At 39.1% G+C, this 15,432-nt stretch overlaps 1 protein-coding gene across 1 annotated transcript in view; it reads left to right on the plus strand.

Annotated features, from left to right (window-relative positions):
* otd2 (homeotic protein ocelliless) overlaps window positions 1-9,488 on the plus strand; it is a 17,565-nt gene extending 8,077 nt beyond the window's left edge. The window contains exons 4-7 of the mRNA XM_011496160.1: window positions 2,280-2,494; window positions 6,136-6,262; window positions 7,625-7,843; window positions 8,962-9,488. Of these exons, the coding sequence (XP_011494462.1) occupies window positions 2,280-2,494; window positions 6,136-6,262; window positions 7,625-7,843; window positions 8,962-9,066 (666 nt within the window). The 3' untranslated portion in view covers window positions 9,067-9,488. The remainder of the gene's footprint in view (window positions 1-2,279; window positions 2,495-6,135; window positions 6,263-7,624; window positions 7,844-8,961) is intronic.
* The last annotated feature ends 5,944 nt before the right edge of the window (window positions 9,489-15,432 follow it).

The following is a 15,432-nucleotide window of genomic DNA, read 5'->3' on the forward strand; positions in this document are numbered from 1 at the left end:
GGGGGGTCAGAAAACGAGGCGGCGAAGAGCTGCGTTGCAAACGACAGCAGCATCGGCAAGAATATCGGCAGGCTCGGTGACAGCGTCGTCGGCGGGGGCGTGGTCACGAAGCAGCAGTCCGGGGGTTGGCCGCTTCGGCAGGGGTGATGGCGAAGGGGTGCGGGAGGAGTAGAGACGGAGGGAGGAGGAAGCGAGAAGAGGAACGCGAGCGATAAAATCTTGAGCAAATAACAAGGGGGATTTGGATTTAGATTTAACCGGGGACTAAGGAGCGGAGTCTCGAGGGACAGGCCGTAGACAACGGGCGGGAAGAGCGCAGGCACGCGGTCTGGCTCGGACGGCGACGGCTACGGCTACGGGCATCGATTCCGCGTCATCGACCCCTTGGCCGGCCTATCGGCCCCGCATCTCGCTCTCGCCTTCCCCACGGCCGCCTTAACCGAATTAGCGCGCCCCGGCCCCGCCGCGACGAGCCACGGCCTCCGGGAAAAACGATCCGCCACGACATTCCAGAGCGCCGAGAGCCCCTAATTGCCCCGACGCTCGCACCCTACGCTCGATGACTTCGCGCCGAGCTTTTGCAGCCTCGCGTTACCGGGGCTCGTTCGCTTTTTTGCGTCGAGCCTCGTGTTTCACCGACGAATCTCTGTCCCGAGTCGGCTACACGCGCAAAAGGGAAAAGAGCCTATTAAGGGGCCCGGACGTCCTTCGGGGTCTCGCGCAGCACTTTTACGCAGTCGCGGCTCGTCGAGGCTCGTCAAGGCTCGTCCTTCGGCAAAATCTAATCTAATCCGTTGGCGCGCCTACGAGGGCTCGTTCGTGTAATGGCTCGGAAAAATGAGCGGCCGTCGTGTTGCGTAGCCTCCTTTCTCCGTTGTCTCTCCTCCGCGGCGAGAGCTCGACAATGTCCGACAATTTGCAATTTCTTTAACGTTCGCCTCGGCTTTTCGGCAAGGACGAAGGCAGATGAAAGCCAAGTATCGGCTAATATTCGGACGGGCGCTAATTTAATTTAATTCTTTGGATTAATATTCGCTGCACCCAATGGCTTGAGCAAAACGGTATACAAAATGAATGCCAAGGCAATGACTTTTCAGAGTCCGCTGAGAGCGAGATACGACTGATCTTATCAGGCGGTGGTTGTATTTTGACACTCTTAGAGTCACAAATCCCTTCTTTTTCGTTCCACTGGAATTTAGAGTGTTGTTTTTTTCTTTTTCTTTCGTGGCTCCTTGCTTTTAGAGACGAGAAACGTCTCCCTTCAAAGTGGACGTATTACGACGAGGGTTAAGGGTCCCGAGGATTTTTGATAGTTTAAAAGGAAAATCAGATACACGTGTATTTTATCAATGGCTCTGACCAAGGAGGATCGATGCCCCTGATGCCGACCTGACGAATGCAAATTCGATGCGAAACGCCTAATGTAAATAAGCGCTGCTCTCATTCCCTCCCCGTCTGATGCGCTACGATTTCTACGTCAATGTCTCGCATTAATGCGACTGGATGATTTTGGAAAAAGTTTACGATCGCCCGGCCTAATAGGCTTTAACGGGATCGATCGCCGTTGACTCACGCGCCTCTCGCCGCTCGGCTTCCCTCCCGTCATTATTACGGGGCCAGGACACGTTGACACATTCTGCGCGCCATTGTCATTGTAATTCGAGCACGATCGCGGAATCTTCGGGCCCGGGAAAAACTGCGTCTCGCCAACTCGTCCCTCCCGCTTAGCCCATAATGCCGAGAGAAGAAAGTGCGGCGCCGATGTCCCTCGCCGCGACATTAAGTAAAGAAAATAAAGAAGAAGAAAAAAAACCGCTCGCGAACGCCCGGGGAATTTCGGCTTCGGGGAATCGGCGTGACATTGTTAAGTCGCGTCTTCCGGAGCCCGACGCCGTTCCTCCCAGCACATTCCCCCACCGAGTCGGGAAGTCAGCTCGTGCTCGGGCATATCCCGGGCTCATAAGCGACGCACCTGGACGCTCGGGACCTCCATAGTTCGGCGCACGTCCCGCCTGGCAATAAATGCAGCGCTGCGCGCACACGCGCGCACGCATGCACGTACGTATATGCACGCTCGGCCCTCCGCCTCGCCGCCTGAAACACGAGAAATCCGAGTGAAAGAACGCGGGTATCGTGTGCCGCGGCGAGAAATCCTTCGAGAAACCCAAGCCCCCGATGCCGGCGGCTGGCATCGATCGCGCGGGGCTTCCCCGGGGTGGTTTTCTGGGGAGTTGTCGCGCGCCAAATCGAAGAATCGATGCGACTCGCGCCTTCCGCAGGTCTGGTTCAAGAATCGACGGGCCAAGTGCCGCCAGCAGCAGAAACAGCAGCAGCAGCAGCAACAACAACAGCAGGACAAGTCGCCAAGGACGAAGAAGCTGAGCGCGAGCAGTCCCGCGGTCAGTGGCAATCCACCGCCGGGGAAGAGCCCCTCGATAGCGACGACGCCGACCGCCGCGGCGACGGCTGCCGCCGTACCTGCCGCCACGCCACTGTAAGTCCTGAGTATAGCTACGGGGACAGGCATCTAGCCGTCCTCGATTTTTCATTTTTATTGCCCTACAACTCTACGCTCATGTTTCCTCGGCTCATTTTCCCGACTCGTCATTGTTCAAAAGCGCCACCAAAGTGCGATATGCGACCTATTAGCGCAATGTATTTTCATGAAATTCGGCGCTTTTGGATCTTCCATTCCGATTCAATGGAATTTTCTCACAAATTTTATAGACTGATCGGCCCATACACATCATATTTATTAATAATATCTTATTCTTTCTATCCCTATTATTCCTCTCATTACTATGATCCATTATTTATTATTATCATTATCATGTATTACTGTTTTACCACTCCTATTCCTATCATTATTATCAATATTACGATAATTATCGTCGTTATCATCATTATCATCGTCATCATAAGTATTATTAATATTTATTATCATTACCTATTATTGCTATACATATTATTATTATTAAGCTACTCTCGACGATTAAAATTACAAAACACTTTGTCTGTCGATCCATGATTTCACAACAAGTCTTATTTCATCTTTCCTTCTCGTTTTCGTCCTGGTCCACCCAAGAGCGTCTTACTTTTCACTTTTCGTCCTAATATCCTATACTCTATTCTTTTATTTCCCATTGTATCGTCTATACATGCTCCAACATTTATAATCCTTCTTCCGATTTCATTACTCTCTCCTCGACTAAAGCGTAAAAGTTCATCCGACTTGTAATTATAAATTTGCCATATTCTCCGCTTTTCCTATAAAAATACTTAAACTTACTAGTGACTCTATATACCGTGAAGATTTTTTTATTTTACTTAAACAATGTACAATAACAAATATTGTTTGTTTATAAGACTTGATGTTCGTTTGCGTTACAAAGGTCGAGTTTTTAAGTTTAACGAGTGTGTTTTTTATTTTCATGTCTTATTTCGTTTCTGTTATTTACTTTGTAATGTATTCGTTCACCTCTCCCAAGATTTTATTACAAACTTTTTTTATAGATTAGCATCTTTATAATCTAATTTAAACCTGTCAGTGAGTAAATGTTTTTTTTTCCTCTTCCTATCTTATTCTCGCTATTTCCTTACCTACCATTAATTCCATTTCATTACAATTTCCATATTTAAACACAAAACACGTTTTCCAATCATTTGTATTTTAAATTATTATTACATTCAACTACTTTACGATTAATTATATACATGGTTAATACGCGATTCAATATTATTAATATCGAATGATTCATCGATCATTTAATTTTCACTTCATAAAATTCAATTAGCGATTAGCTACAACTATTTTTGAAACTATGCCGTTAATCGGTTATTCCGTTAGTCTGAATATTCGATTAATATTTTATTTTAATAACTTACTAGGTCATTGTACACTTCATGCATCATAATTCAATCCGTATAAAATAATCTATCTATTATTTTACAAGTGCCAATGCATTTCACCACTAGTCGTAGAAGAAAAAAAAAACTTTTCTAAAACACTTTAAAATTCTGCACATTCAAAATTAATAAAATTTGATAATAAAATCTCACTCAGATTTTCTTAGCCGATGATACAATAATAAAATGATAAATATTAAAACACTAATTATATGTGTAGAGTACTAATCTTAATTTATTTTTCAAAATAAGTATATTTCGTTAGCAAGATTGCCAGATTGCCTTACTCGATCTTCGGACTCTTAACAATAATATAAATTTATTAGACATCATAAATATTATTGTGGAATTAGGCTCCTCCACGTCGAGTCTAACACGAGACATATTTTGTCAAATTCGATACAAGTCTAGTGTGACATTTAATAAGTTATCGGAATAGTTTCTCTAAGTATTAAGCGAACCAGTGGTCCGCTTCTGCCTGAATCACTGTCATTGTCTCGTACCAGATTTAACTTGGTTCGGAACTCATGGGCAATCAAACTTATACCTGCGTTCGATCGTTCTGTACTATTTTTATTATGCACGTGTTGCACTCGTATGACATCTTAATTTGACGAAAATATAATACAGTCTCGGTATATGTAACTATACCTCACTACTTAAAAATATATACACATTTGTATATGTATATATATATATATATATATATATATATATATATATATATATAACCTTTTAAATGTGAAATATGAGATTTTAATAAGTAAATTTTTTTATCATAGCCAAGTTTATTATCGATATACCGTCTTCTCATTTTTGACTTCATGCGGAAATTTTCTGCATGGTATTCGATGTAAGGATTCGGTCCATTTGAATATTCGGGCTACAGTCGGCAAATATTATATTCATATCGTATGCGAATGAGAAGGTAGAATTTATAACATTATTTTTTTATTAGAGTCTAAATTTAAAACACGCTTTACAAAAATTATATATAAATGTATTTTTACGGTAAAAACAGTTATATCGAATCTTTAAAATGTTACACGAACATGCCATATTAATTGAATTTGAAATTAAACAATTAGTTACGGGGATAAAAACGATCCCAATATCGTACCTATTTCTCGTTATAATTTGAGGATAAAAAATCATTTTTATTTAAGCGATTCTTAAAAATTCACTTTGACATCCTAATCGAAGGAAATGATTCACCGGTTCATTGAAATTCCATCGGTGGCCTTGGTGTCACTGGAAAATGAATATTCATATCTTAATGAGGTATAAGAGTTATAAAAGTTTTATATTTTTTTGAAATTTCGGGATTGGAATGTGTCATGAATCTGTCAGACCGCCTCGCGTCTGTTCACTTTCAGTTCTATCGAGAAATGTCGGGGCACGAAGATGATGGAAAAAGAATGAAAGAAAGAATGAAAGAATGAAAGGATGAAAGAAAGAAAGAAAGAAAGAAAGAAAGATAGAAGGGCAGAAGGGAAGAAAGAAGGGAAGAAAGAAAGAAAGAAAGAAAGAGAGAAAGAAAGAAAGAAAGAAAGACAGAAAGAAAGAAAGAAAGAAAGAAAGAAAGAAAGAAGGAAAGAATGAAAGAAGGAAAGAATGAAAGAAGGAAAGAAATAGAACGAGCGAGCGAGTGAGAGCGAGTGAGAGCGCGACAGCGCGAGTGTGTGCTCGTGTATGTGAGAGACGGAAAATAGAAAAGAAATAAAAGGCTCTGCCATTCTAACTTACCCAGTCAGCGTTATCTCATTAAAAATATTAAACGGGAGTTAAAGTTGGTTGTTTATGTTCTATTATTATTAGAGTAAATCATGTCGGTTAGCCATAAAAATGTAAAGTCGCCCATCAGTCGCTTCTCGCCGATTACCATAATTCAACCGTCAATGATTCGCCCGCTCATTGAAAAAGGACATACCAGAGATTCTTCCTCGCTCCCGCCAGGACCTCCCATCCGAACGTTCGCTTGCCACATTTGGAGCGTCACCTCAAGTCAAGGTCACACGCAATAAGCCAATCTCGGCCTCCCGGGTCAAGAAAAACAAGCTCGCCCCGATAGTGGTGCGTCTGTTTTGTGAAAAAACAGCGACGCCGTTCGAGCGGGGGACTAACGCGCGTAATTGCATTGTGCACCGAGCGATCGGTGCTCGGCTTTTGCGCAATCACTCACACACGTGCATCCACAGACTTGCCAATACGTTCTTACGAATGTTACAGAAGCGGAGGTACGGCCGGTTCCGCGGCCAGTTCCCCGGCTCTTCTACGGGACTCGCCCCAATACAAGCCGACTACGGGCAGTGCGACCAGCAGCCTATTGCTCACCGCCAGTACGACGCCGCCCAGCGTAAGTAATCTAATGTATCTTTTTACGCGTGTACGGCTATTCGAGCGTGGACGTGAAATTGTCGCAGGAAAAAAAAAAAAAAAAAAAAAAAAAAAAAAAAAAAAAAAAAGAAAAAAGAAAAAAAAAGGAAAAAAAAAGAGAAAAAAAACGCAGAGACGGCAAATATTGTCGCAATCGAGGCCCTCGTTATTCATCGATCACGAGCCCTCTGACGGCACCCTCGACCTCCTCCCATTGTGCCAACGAGCCGTTTATATACCTTACGGCTTTCATCTCCTCTCGCTCTCTTTCTTCCCTTTCAAGCTCCTTCCTAGCTCGGCGGCGGCTTTTCCGGCGCGGCGCGGCCAAATTTTCCCTCCGTCCCGTGGCCTTTATGAATGCCGCGGGCACGCGGGTCACAAACTTTGTTGTAACGCAGCCGACTACGAGCAATGGAATTTTTCTGCTTTATTGCAACACTTTTGCCTCATCTAAAAGCCATAAATCTCAGTCGAAAATTATATTTCGTATCTTAAGTATCTCGCTACTTTATTACGCAAGAGAGGCTGACGCGCGCACGACTTTAGGAGCTCTAAAACTCCCGGTACAGTTAAAATTGCGATTTTATGCAAATTCGAGATCTACGAAAGTCGAGGGACGGGCCGGAGAGATCGATAATTCTCGAAGCCGTCATTTTTGCCGAAATATGAATTTATATTGAATTTACGTGGCGAATGTCGCCACACGTACTTACGCCTTGCCAATATATAGCCAATAATGACTTCGTCAAATTCGCTTCGTCATTTAGCTATTCACTATTCCCTAATCGCTAATCGCTATTCGCTATTAGCTATTCGTTATTCGCTATGCGCTATTCGCTTGAACAAAGAGGTGGGGAGGTAAGTCGTGTTGAAATTATATTTTCTCGTATTTTCTCACTCACTCGCGCCTAGTCACGCAATATTCAATTTCAAATATCCGTGGACGCGTTAAAGAAGGCGCGATATCGCACGCATTATCCCTAAATTTCCTAAACAACCACAAGACGCATGAATTCTTTCCGAACTCGATTTCTCACTTCCTTGTGTACACAAGGGGTCCAAGCAAAGGGCAACGCGCTTACAAAAGCGCATAGAGGGCGGCCCTTTACCAGTGTAATATATTCTCATCAGTGCGCGCATTGAAATAGGTGTTCAGAGTAAACAGAGAGCGGGCGAATGAGAGAGCGCACGAGTGTGTGAACGGTCGACCGGTGGAGGTAGAGGGGGATGGGGGGGGGGGGGGGGGGGGGGGGGGGGGTGGAAGGGTGGAAGGGTGGCATACGAGCTCGATCCAAATTAGACGCGGTCCGCTTTCTGCTCTTTTTTTTCATGTATTAAGCAGCTGGGGGGTACGGTGTACAGCAGTGGTGGCAGCAGTAGCAGCATCTGGAGCCCGGCGGTGACGGAGAGCGGCGCCAACGGGCCCGGGTTCCCCGGCGAGCACCAGAGACTCGCCGCCTGGGCGACAACCAGCAGCCAGCAGCAGTGCTATCAGAACTACACGTCCTATTACAGCAACATGGACTACCTTTCGCCCACGAGTCACCAGCTCAACGTCGTGGTCAGTGCCTTGGTTTGCACCTCAGCGAGCGAGTCTCCGCTGCATTTGCATAATCGCAAAGCGTCCCCCCCTCCCCCGACTAGTGCTTCCGAATCTTTACCCGTCGGCACCTCCCACGCGCCAACTCGTCCTCGTTGCACTTTTAAGCAAACAATCTCTCCTTCTCACGTGCCAACTCGCGTTAGCCCTCGTTTTTTACCTCTCGTCATTAGGGCTTCCTACTACTACGCAGCTAACGCGTCACGTTGACTCTCTTCGCCAAATCCGACGCGAATTATGCACGCGCCTTCGCCTCGCGCCTAACGTCATTTTCACGCGTGTAATTCGACTCGGGTAAACGCCTTCATCGTCCCGTGTTTCCCGCACCGCCTTTAACCAACATGAAATAACAACAACGTCAATCATATAATAAGAATAACAACAATAGCTACAATAGCAACAATATCAGCAGCAACAACAACAACAACAACAACAACAACAACAACAACAACAATAACAATAATAATAGTAATAATAGTCCGAGCGCCCTTGAATATGCGCAAGGACATTATCGCCTAATCGTTAGATTTGTAAAAATGAGCATTGCACGCGGATACTCCTACTATCGCCTTGGCATTGACACAGACAGTGCGCGTTCTTCCTTCCAATACGCAGTTTTGTTTTATTTGAATAATTGCGAGTTTCATTTTTATCATATGTTTTTCTCTCGTGTTTATTTTGCCACGGAATGTAAATCAATAAGTATGCGCATTAAATTAATGGAATGGAATAAATCTTTAATCCAGTTTGGCTGACGGTACATTAACCGACCATTGGCCGTCGCTCCTTTTCACGCGTTTCGCAAAAACGTCGTGGTGAGAGTAAATATGAGTCGAAAGCTCAGTATCCGACGGTAAGTGGCACGAGCTCCGAGATGCTCGAGAGAGTGGGACGCCTCTGTCTCGAGCTCATCCTTACGTATTATCTCCGTTTCTTATCTACGACGTTCTCCATTGTCCCCGAGTAGCAATTTAGCTAGCGCCTCTCGCTCGCGCCGACCTACGTAGTAATGGGAGCGAGCGAGCATCGACGCTCCCTGCCTCGACCTGCCTTCAATCTCCTGTGATTTTGTTTTGCAGGAGAGCGGCGGGGCAAACGGCCTGGACAACGCTTGGCCGAGGACGAGGGACGAGAGCGCCTCCTCGTGGTTCTACAACAGCGCCGGCTGGGGCGAACGGAAGTGAGCCTCCGTTCCCTCTTGCAATATATCGAGAAACAGCAGCAGCAGCAGCAGCAGCAGCAGCAGCAGCAGCAGCAGCAGCAGCAGCAGCAGCTGATACGCGACTAGTCATATCACGCGCACGACCGTCTCCACCTTCCCCGCGAGTTACGTTGCCTTGGTCAGCCTGCACAAGGGCGGGCCGATATAACAAACAGCTCCAGCTTCCGACGCGACGATTATCTCTCCGTTATTCGCGGCCTGTCACATATTAAGAAGGATCGTGTAAATAGTATATGATATGCATCGTAATGTAATGATATAGGATTTAAGCTGAGAGCGTCTTTATTACGTGTACATACATTTGGTCGCTACGTATATCACACTAAAAGGAAGAACATCGAATGACAATTTGTACATACTAGTACGAATAGCTTTCGTCGTCGTCGTCGTCGTCGTCGCCGTCGTCGTCGTCGTCGTCGTTGTCGCGGTGTCATCGTTGTCGTCGTTGTCGTGGTTATCGTCGTCGACGTCGTCGTCGTCGTAGTCGTCGTTGTAGTCGCCGTCGTAGTGTCGTCGTCGTCATCGTCGTCGTCTTCGTCGTCGCTTACCGAGGACTCGAAAGTCTCAACTCACTACCTACCCCCTCTGCTCAATAGCAACCATCACTCGATTAACATATCAATAAACGTTCGGCAATCCATAATCGCCAAAATGACCAGCTTCGAATAGTGCGTCCCTCTCGTGCCAGTGGACTTTGCGAAAAATTATGCATATCGTTGGGCGCGAAATAATCGATCGAACGTTGCGTCATGCAAGGTTGAGCATGCCGCGACGCGATAAAAGAAAAGCGCCGAATGGGAGCCTCGAGTTTCGGTCGATCTGGGTCACACGTACACATAGGGCGAGCCAACACACGCGCCTTCGCACTCGTTCGTATGCAAACAGACAGGCGGACAGACGCGCGCGCGCTCATGCACGTGCGAATACACATCCAGGCACACTCGGCCCGCCGCACTTTGGAGGAGCCTCGTTTGTCCCCAGAGTTCCGACAAGTGCTAGGAAAACAAAGTATTGGCGCGGAGAGATAAAGAGCGAGCGAGAAGAAGAAGAATGAAAGAAAGCAGGGAAGGCGGACATGAGTGTGTGCGGGCGAGTGCGTCATGCGTACACGCCCGAGCGCTTTGCAAAGAAAGAAAGGAAAATAACTTGAACTATGTGCATATATAAAGGAGAGAAAGTGATTATATATAAATATACATATACATATACATACAATGATATCAGTATAAGAAACTAGGCATGTAAGTACGTGACTGTTTAGATTGTTAATAAAAGGAAAAAATATCAATAACATTATCTAATGATATGGAACAGCAAACTAAATTGAATTACGTGTCATAATAAACATATGGAATATTAATTGATCTGTGAAAAAGTTATTCTGTAAATAAATTACGTAACCCAATAAACCCTTCCAGCGATCTATTAATACTCTATTCAGCCATGGCTGGCTGAATCGATGATAATTAAAGCTCTCACCGCTACTAAACACTCGCTTCTCTTAAAAATCTGCTGTGGCCAAATCGATCACATGCCCTGGTCATTACTTTGATTAAAATTTTGCCTCATCGTGCCCCTTGGGTCCTCGGCAACTAAACTAGCAGCAACGGGGCGTATGATCAACTGGTTCGGTTGCGGTTTTCATCAAACTGACTTGACGATCAATCGAACTCTTTGCCCCCCTCCTACTCCTCTATTATCTCACACGCACGCGCACACGCGCACACGCGCGCACACCCACCCACCCACACCCACACACCCACACACACACACTCTCTCTCTCTCTCTCTCTCTCTCTATCTTATTCTCTCCCTCTATCTATCCGTCTCTCTATCTCTCTATCTCTCCATCTCTCCATATCTCTATCTCTCTACTCTCATATTTCTCCTTTCTTTACCTATCTATTCATCCATCTGTCTATCCATTCGTCCATCTATCTATCTATTTATCTATCTATCTACCAATCTACCTACCAACCAACCTATCTATTCATCCATCCATTAATCCATGCAACCATTCGTCCAACCATCAAACTATTATTCCATTTAACTATTTGCCCATTTAACTATCCATCGATCTACTTATATAGTTATCCTTTTCTCTCAACGATGTTGCTCCATTTTAATCTTTTTGAAACTCATTATTCTACTTCTTCTTTCTTTTTTTTACCAATGCTTTCGGCGTTTTCGCTTTACAATATAATTAAAACATCTGAAAACTTTATTTCAAAATTTAATATTGCTTATATTGTACTTTTAATATTTCAGACGTTGGCAGATTTGTTTCGTTTAATTAATTCGAACTTATGCATTATCGGATCAAAAATTATTAAAAATTATGTAGAGGATTACATTAACACTTTCGGCAAATTCATTGTATCGTGCTAAAATAAAATTTTTTAAATACACGTACGATTTACAAAAACTATAAATGTAATATATTAAGAGATGCTGAGATTTTATACGAGATGTTAAAATTAATTAGAATCTATTAATTAAATCTCTATTATCGAACTTTTCTAATACCAATCAAAACTTGTTTACTGTAATGACATAATATAACGACAGAGACAATCATTTATTGATCATTCATATGATACGATAGAGATGCTTGAGTCATATGACGGGGAATTCTCTCGTGATAATATCGGATTTGTGGTTACAAAAAATATTTATTTACATGTATTCGTCGGTTTATATATTCTTAATTATCTTGGATCAATTTTGAAAACTGCATACCCCGATGTATGATACAATTAACTTAACATTTCATATTGTATTGTAAATATTATAAAACGAGATTTACCGGAGTATTGTTCGTTTAATTGTCTTACACATACTAATAGCCCAAAGCAAACATAGCAAAATTTTCGGACCCACACACACACACGTACAAAAGGTAAAATAATTTAAATAAGATAAAAAAAAGGTGTAATAAATTAAAATAATTATTCGTTGATTTTAAAGTTAAATTGCCACTGTTATTAAGAATTCCTTGTTATATTTGCTTTAAATCTCATGCTTTGATTAATATTATTGTCTCTTGCGAAATTTATCTTAAAAATTTTTTTTTTTATAACACAACATAATAGGCTGAGAATTACTTTTATTACGTATAATTTGATTTTTTATCGAGTCCACTTTATTTTCTGAAAAATCTGCTCACCATTTGAGATTATAAAGCCTTTTGTGATTGCTAAGAATCAATTACTCATAGTTATAATATTTAATTAGTTATTTATAATTTAATATTTCGATAATGTTATGCAAAACGTCAATAATACTTCCGATATGAATTTAAATAATACTACTTCCGAATTCTTATTTTATAATTGACACTTTGTTACACAACACCATCAGCTTAGCAGATTATAATAAATTAGATGGTTAAAGAAGTATATAATAATAATAATTCTCGTGTTAAGTATTCCTTTTTTTTGAAACGTCATTATATTATTCGTTATGATACAAAATAAGCAATTCATCATTTAAGAAGCCAAAAATAACATATCAATGAATTGATAATGCTATGAAAAACATGCTTATGTAAATTAAGAGATTTTTTTTTATAGATTTCATTTCTCAAAGTATGTGTAAGATTTTTCATATCCTTTGGATGAAATTTGAAAAATACATTTTCGGTAATTATTCACACATTTTATACTTATTATGTTGTCACTTTATACGAAAATTACATTTCTCCAAATTAATCATTTTGATATACATCTTTTTCATAAAGAAAAATAATGATTCATTATTAGTAGTGTTTGATTTTTATTTTGTTTTGTTTTCTTAAACATTTTACATTTAATTTAATATTTTAGACTGAATATTTTACTAAATTTACTTAATAAATATACGCTTGCGGTTTTAATACAGAAGAATTTATTTTAGATTAATTGTTAAAATTATGAATATTAATATCTATATAACGTTTGAAATTAATTGTTGAAAAATAAAAGATAATAAATAAAATAATTTAATATTGTTATAATTAAATTGTTTAATATTTTTTCAAAGTATCACATATTTTTCCAATTATTATTTATTACAATGATGAATGTTTAAAATTATCACGAATCGTCAAGTCGATATAATAAACACTTCGATAAATATTTGAGTTCGGAGATTAAAAGCTTTATTCAGTTGTAAACAATAGTCCATTATCTATACATTCAAAGAAAAGTTGAACTATTATTACAAATAGCTTTTTCAATTTTTTTTTCTATTATGTCTGTCTATCTTGTAATTACATAGTTCAATACGTAATGGCAAAAATAAAAAAGCTAGGGATACATTCAGAGGTAGGTATTACAAAATGGCGGCAGCTACTCCAGGCAAGAATAGTCATATTGATGATATATTATTTTATACTGCAGTTTCTTCCAAACTTTTCTGAATTTCATAAAATATTTAATATATATAATTTTAATAGATAATCTTTTTCTTCATAGAATAATTAAAATGTTAATAGATATTTGATCTTTAATTTGAAAAATTTTAAACTTTAATCCAACAAAGAAAATGTATTGAAAAAGTTGCATTTATGAGTATGATTACTTTTTCAAAGCGCTTAACAGTAATATTTGTTTATAATATTGTGTATATCGTTTTACATAATTAATAATAATATAAAATTTGTAATAATAGTATTTGCAGCCTATGTATATTATAATTATGAATATAATTATTATTGTAACATTTTATGTTCAAATAAAATTATAGAGTTTTCGTAATGGAGAAAGATATTTGTATTAATATCTCTAATTACTTACTATAACGAAGAAAGATGTTGATTCAATTTACGATGAAAATTGTTTGTTCTTTGGAAATATTTTTTTTTCGTAACAATGGCTATAATATGAAAAATATTTCTATCGATTTATATGAAATGATCTTGCATAATTTTATTAATTTAATATTTTTCACATTGTTTAAAAGTATTTAGAATTGAATATCAATAAGTTCAAAATTGTAAAATGTGTGCAGTTAGAGACCTTTGCATCTTTAATTATATTATTATTTTAGAATTATTATATCGATATAAATTTTACGTCTGACGAAATGTAGTTACAATGTTTTTGAAATATTAAAAGAAATTCAATGTATAATTACATTGAAACGCTGAATAATCGAAATGTATAACAATAATTTGTCGATAAGCCTAATAAAACAAATCCGCGTAAAATTATTTATTGATGTAATTTACATTTATTTAAAATGTTTTAATAAGCTTACGAGTGTATGACAATAATTAAATTAAGAAATTTTTAATTGCCTTTATATGCTGTATTTTAGACATATACAGATAATAAAATTTTTGTAAATTAAATAGAAGCAGCAATGGATTCATAATATTGAATAATTGGTAATTTAAAAACATTTTCAATATTACAATATTTCAAATATGCTGGAATTGTCTATTTCAAGTTTCTAATTAATGTTTCTAAAAATCTTTTCATCAAAAAGGCCGCTAAAAGTAGTCATTGCTTTTAAATGAGATCTGCAGTATGAAATAAACCGATCGAAATTCATTCAATTTCCATATTGTCATTATAAATTTCAATTGATTTTTTTTTATTACAGTTGGAAAAATAAATTAAAGTAAATATGTGTATCGATGTTTTGCGGTTGTTTTGTGTATGATCGTTACGTATAATTTTATGTATAATTAAATAAGACCATCATCATTACTCCGGGATTTGTTAATATCAACGATGAAAGTTTATACAAATGGTAACAATAATAATTGTAGATACTTATTTGTACATACATATATGAAATATGCAGAAAATTATATGCTAACACTTAAAGAATACATTTTTATTTTCCGCAATAGCTTTAAATTTAAAGCTCTCGTGTTTCGGCGATTTTGCTTAAATACAGGATACATTCAATTAAATTTCATATATTCTACATTAAGTAATCAATTGTAATTGTGATGACATTATACCGCAAAACCGCAACACTATGGTCAATAGAATATTTAATTTGGAGATAAAACTGAGGATGAATATAATATTGAAATGATTTTAATGTTGATGATAGTATTTTACAGAAGATTGTCGGATAAGTAAATGAGGCAACTAATAGATACATTTATAATTTTATTATAATTTATAAATTCATAGACTATGAATAGCTCTTAAAGTATATAGCGTAGTAAAATTTCACATTGAATTTCACTTTATAAGTTGAACGAAGCAACTTTTTGTTATTGATAATGAAACTCCAAAAAAAAAAAAAAAAAAAAAAAAATCATATTGATTGATAATGACTAATAATTAAGATATGAGAGAACGGTCTGTAAGCCTTATTATTTAATAAAT

The sequence above is a fragment of the Ceratosolen solmsi genome, unplaced genomic scaffold, assembly GCF_000503995.2.
Source record: "Ceratosolen solmsi marchali unplaced genomic scaffold, CerSol_1.0 scaffold11, whole genome shotgun sequence".
NCBI lineage: Eukaryota > Metazoa > Arthropoda > Insecta > Hymenoptera > Agaonidae > Ceratosolen > Ceratosolen solmsi.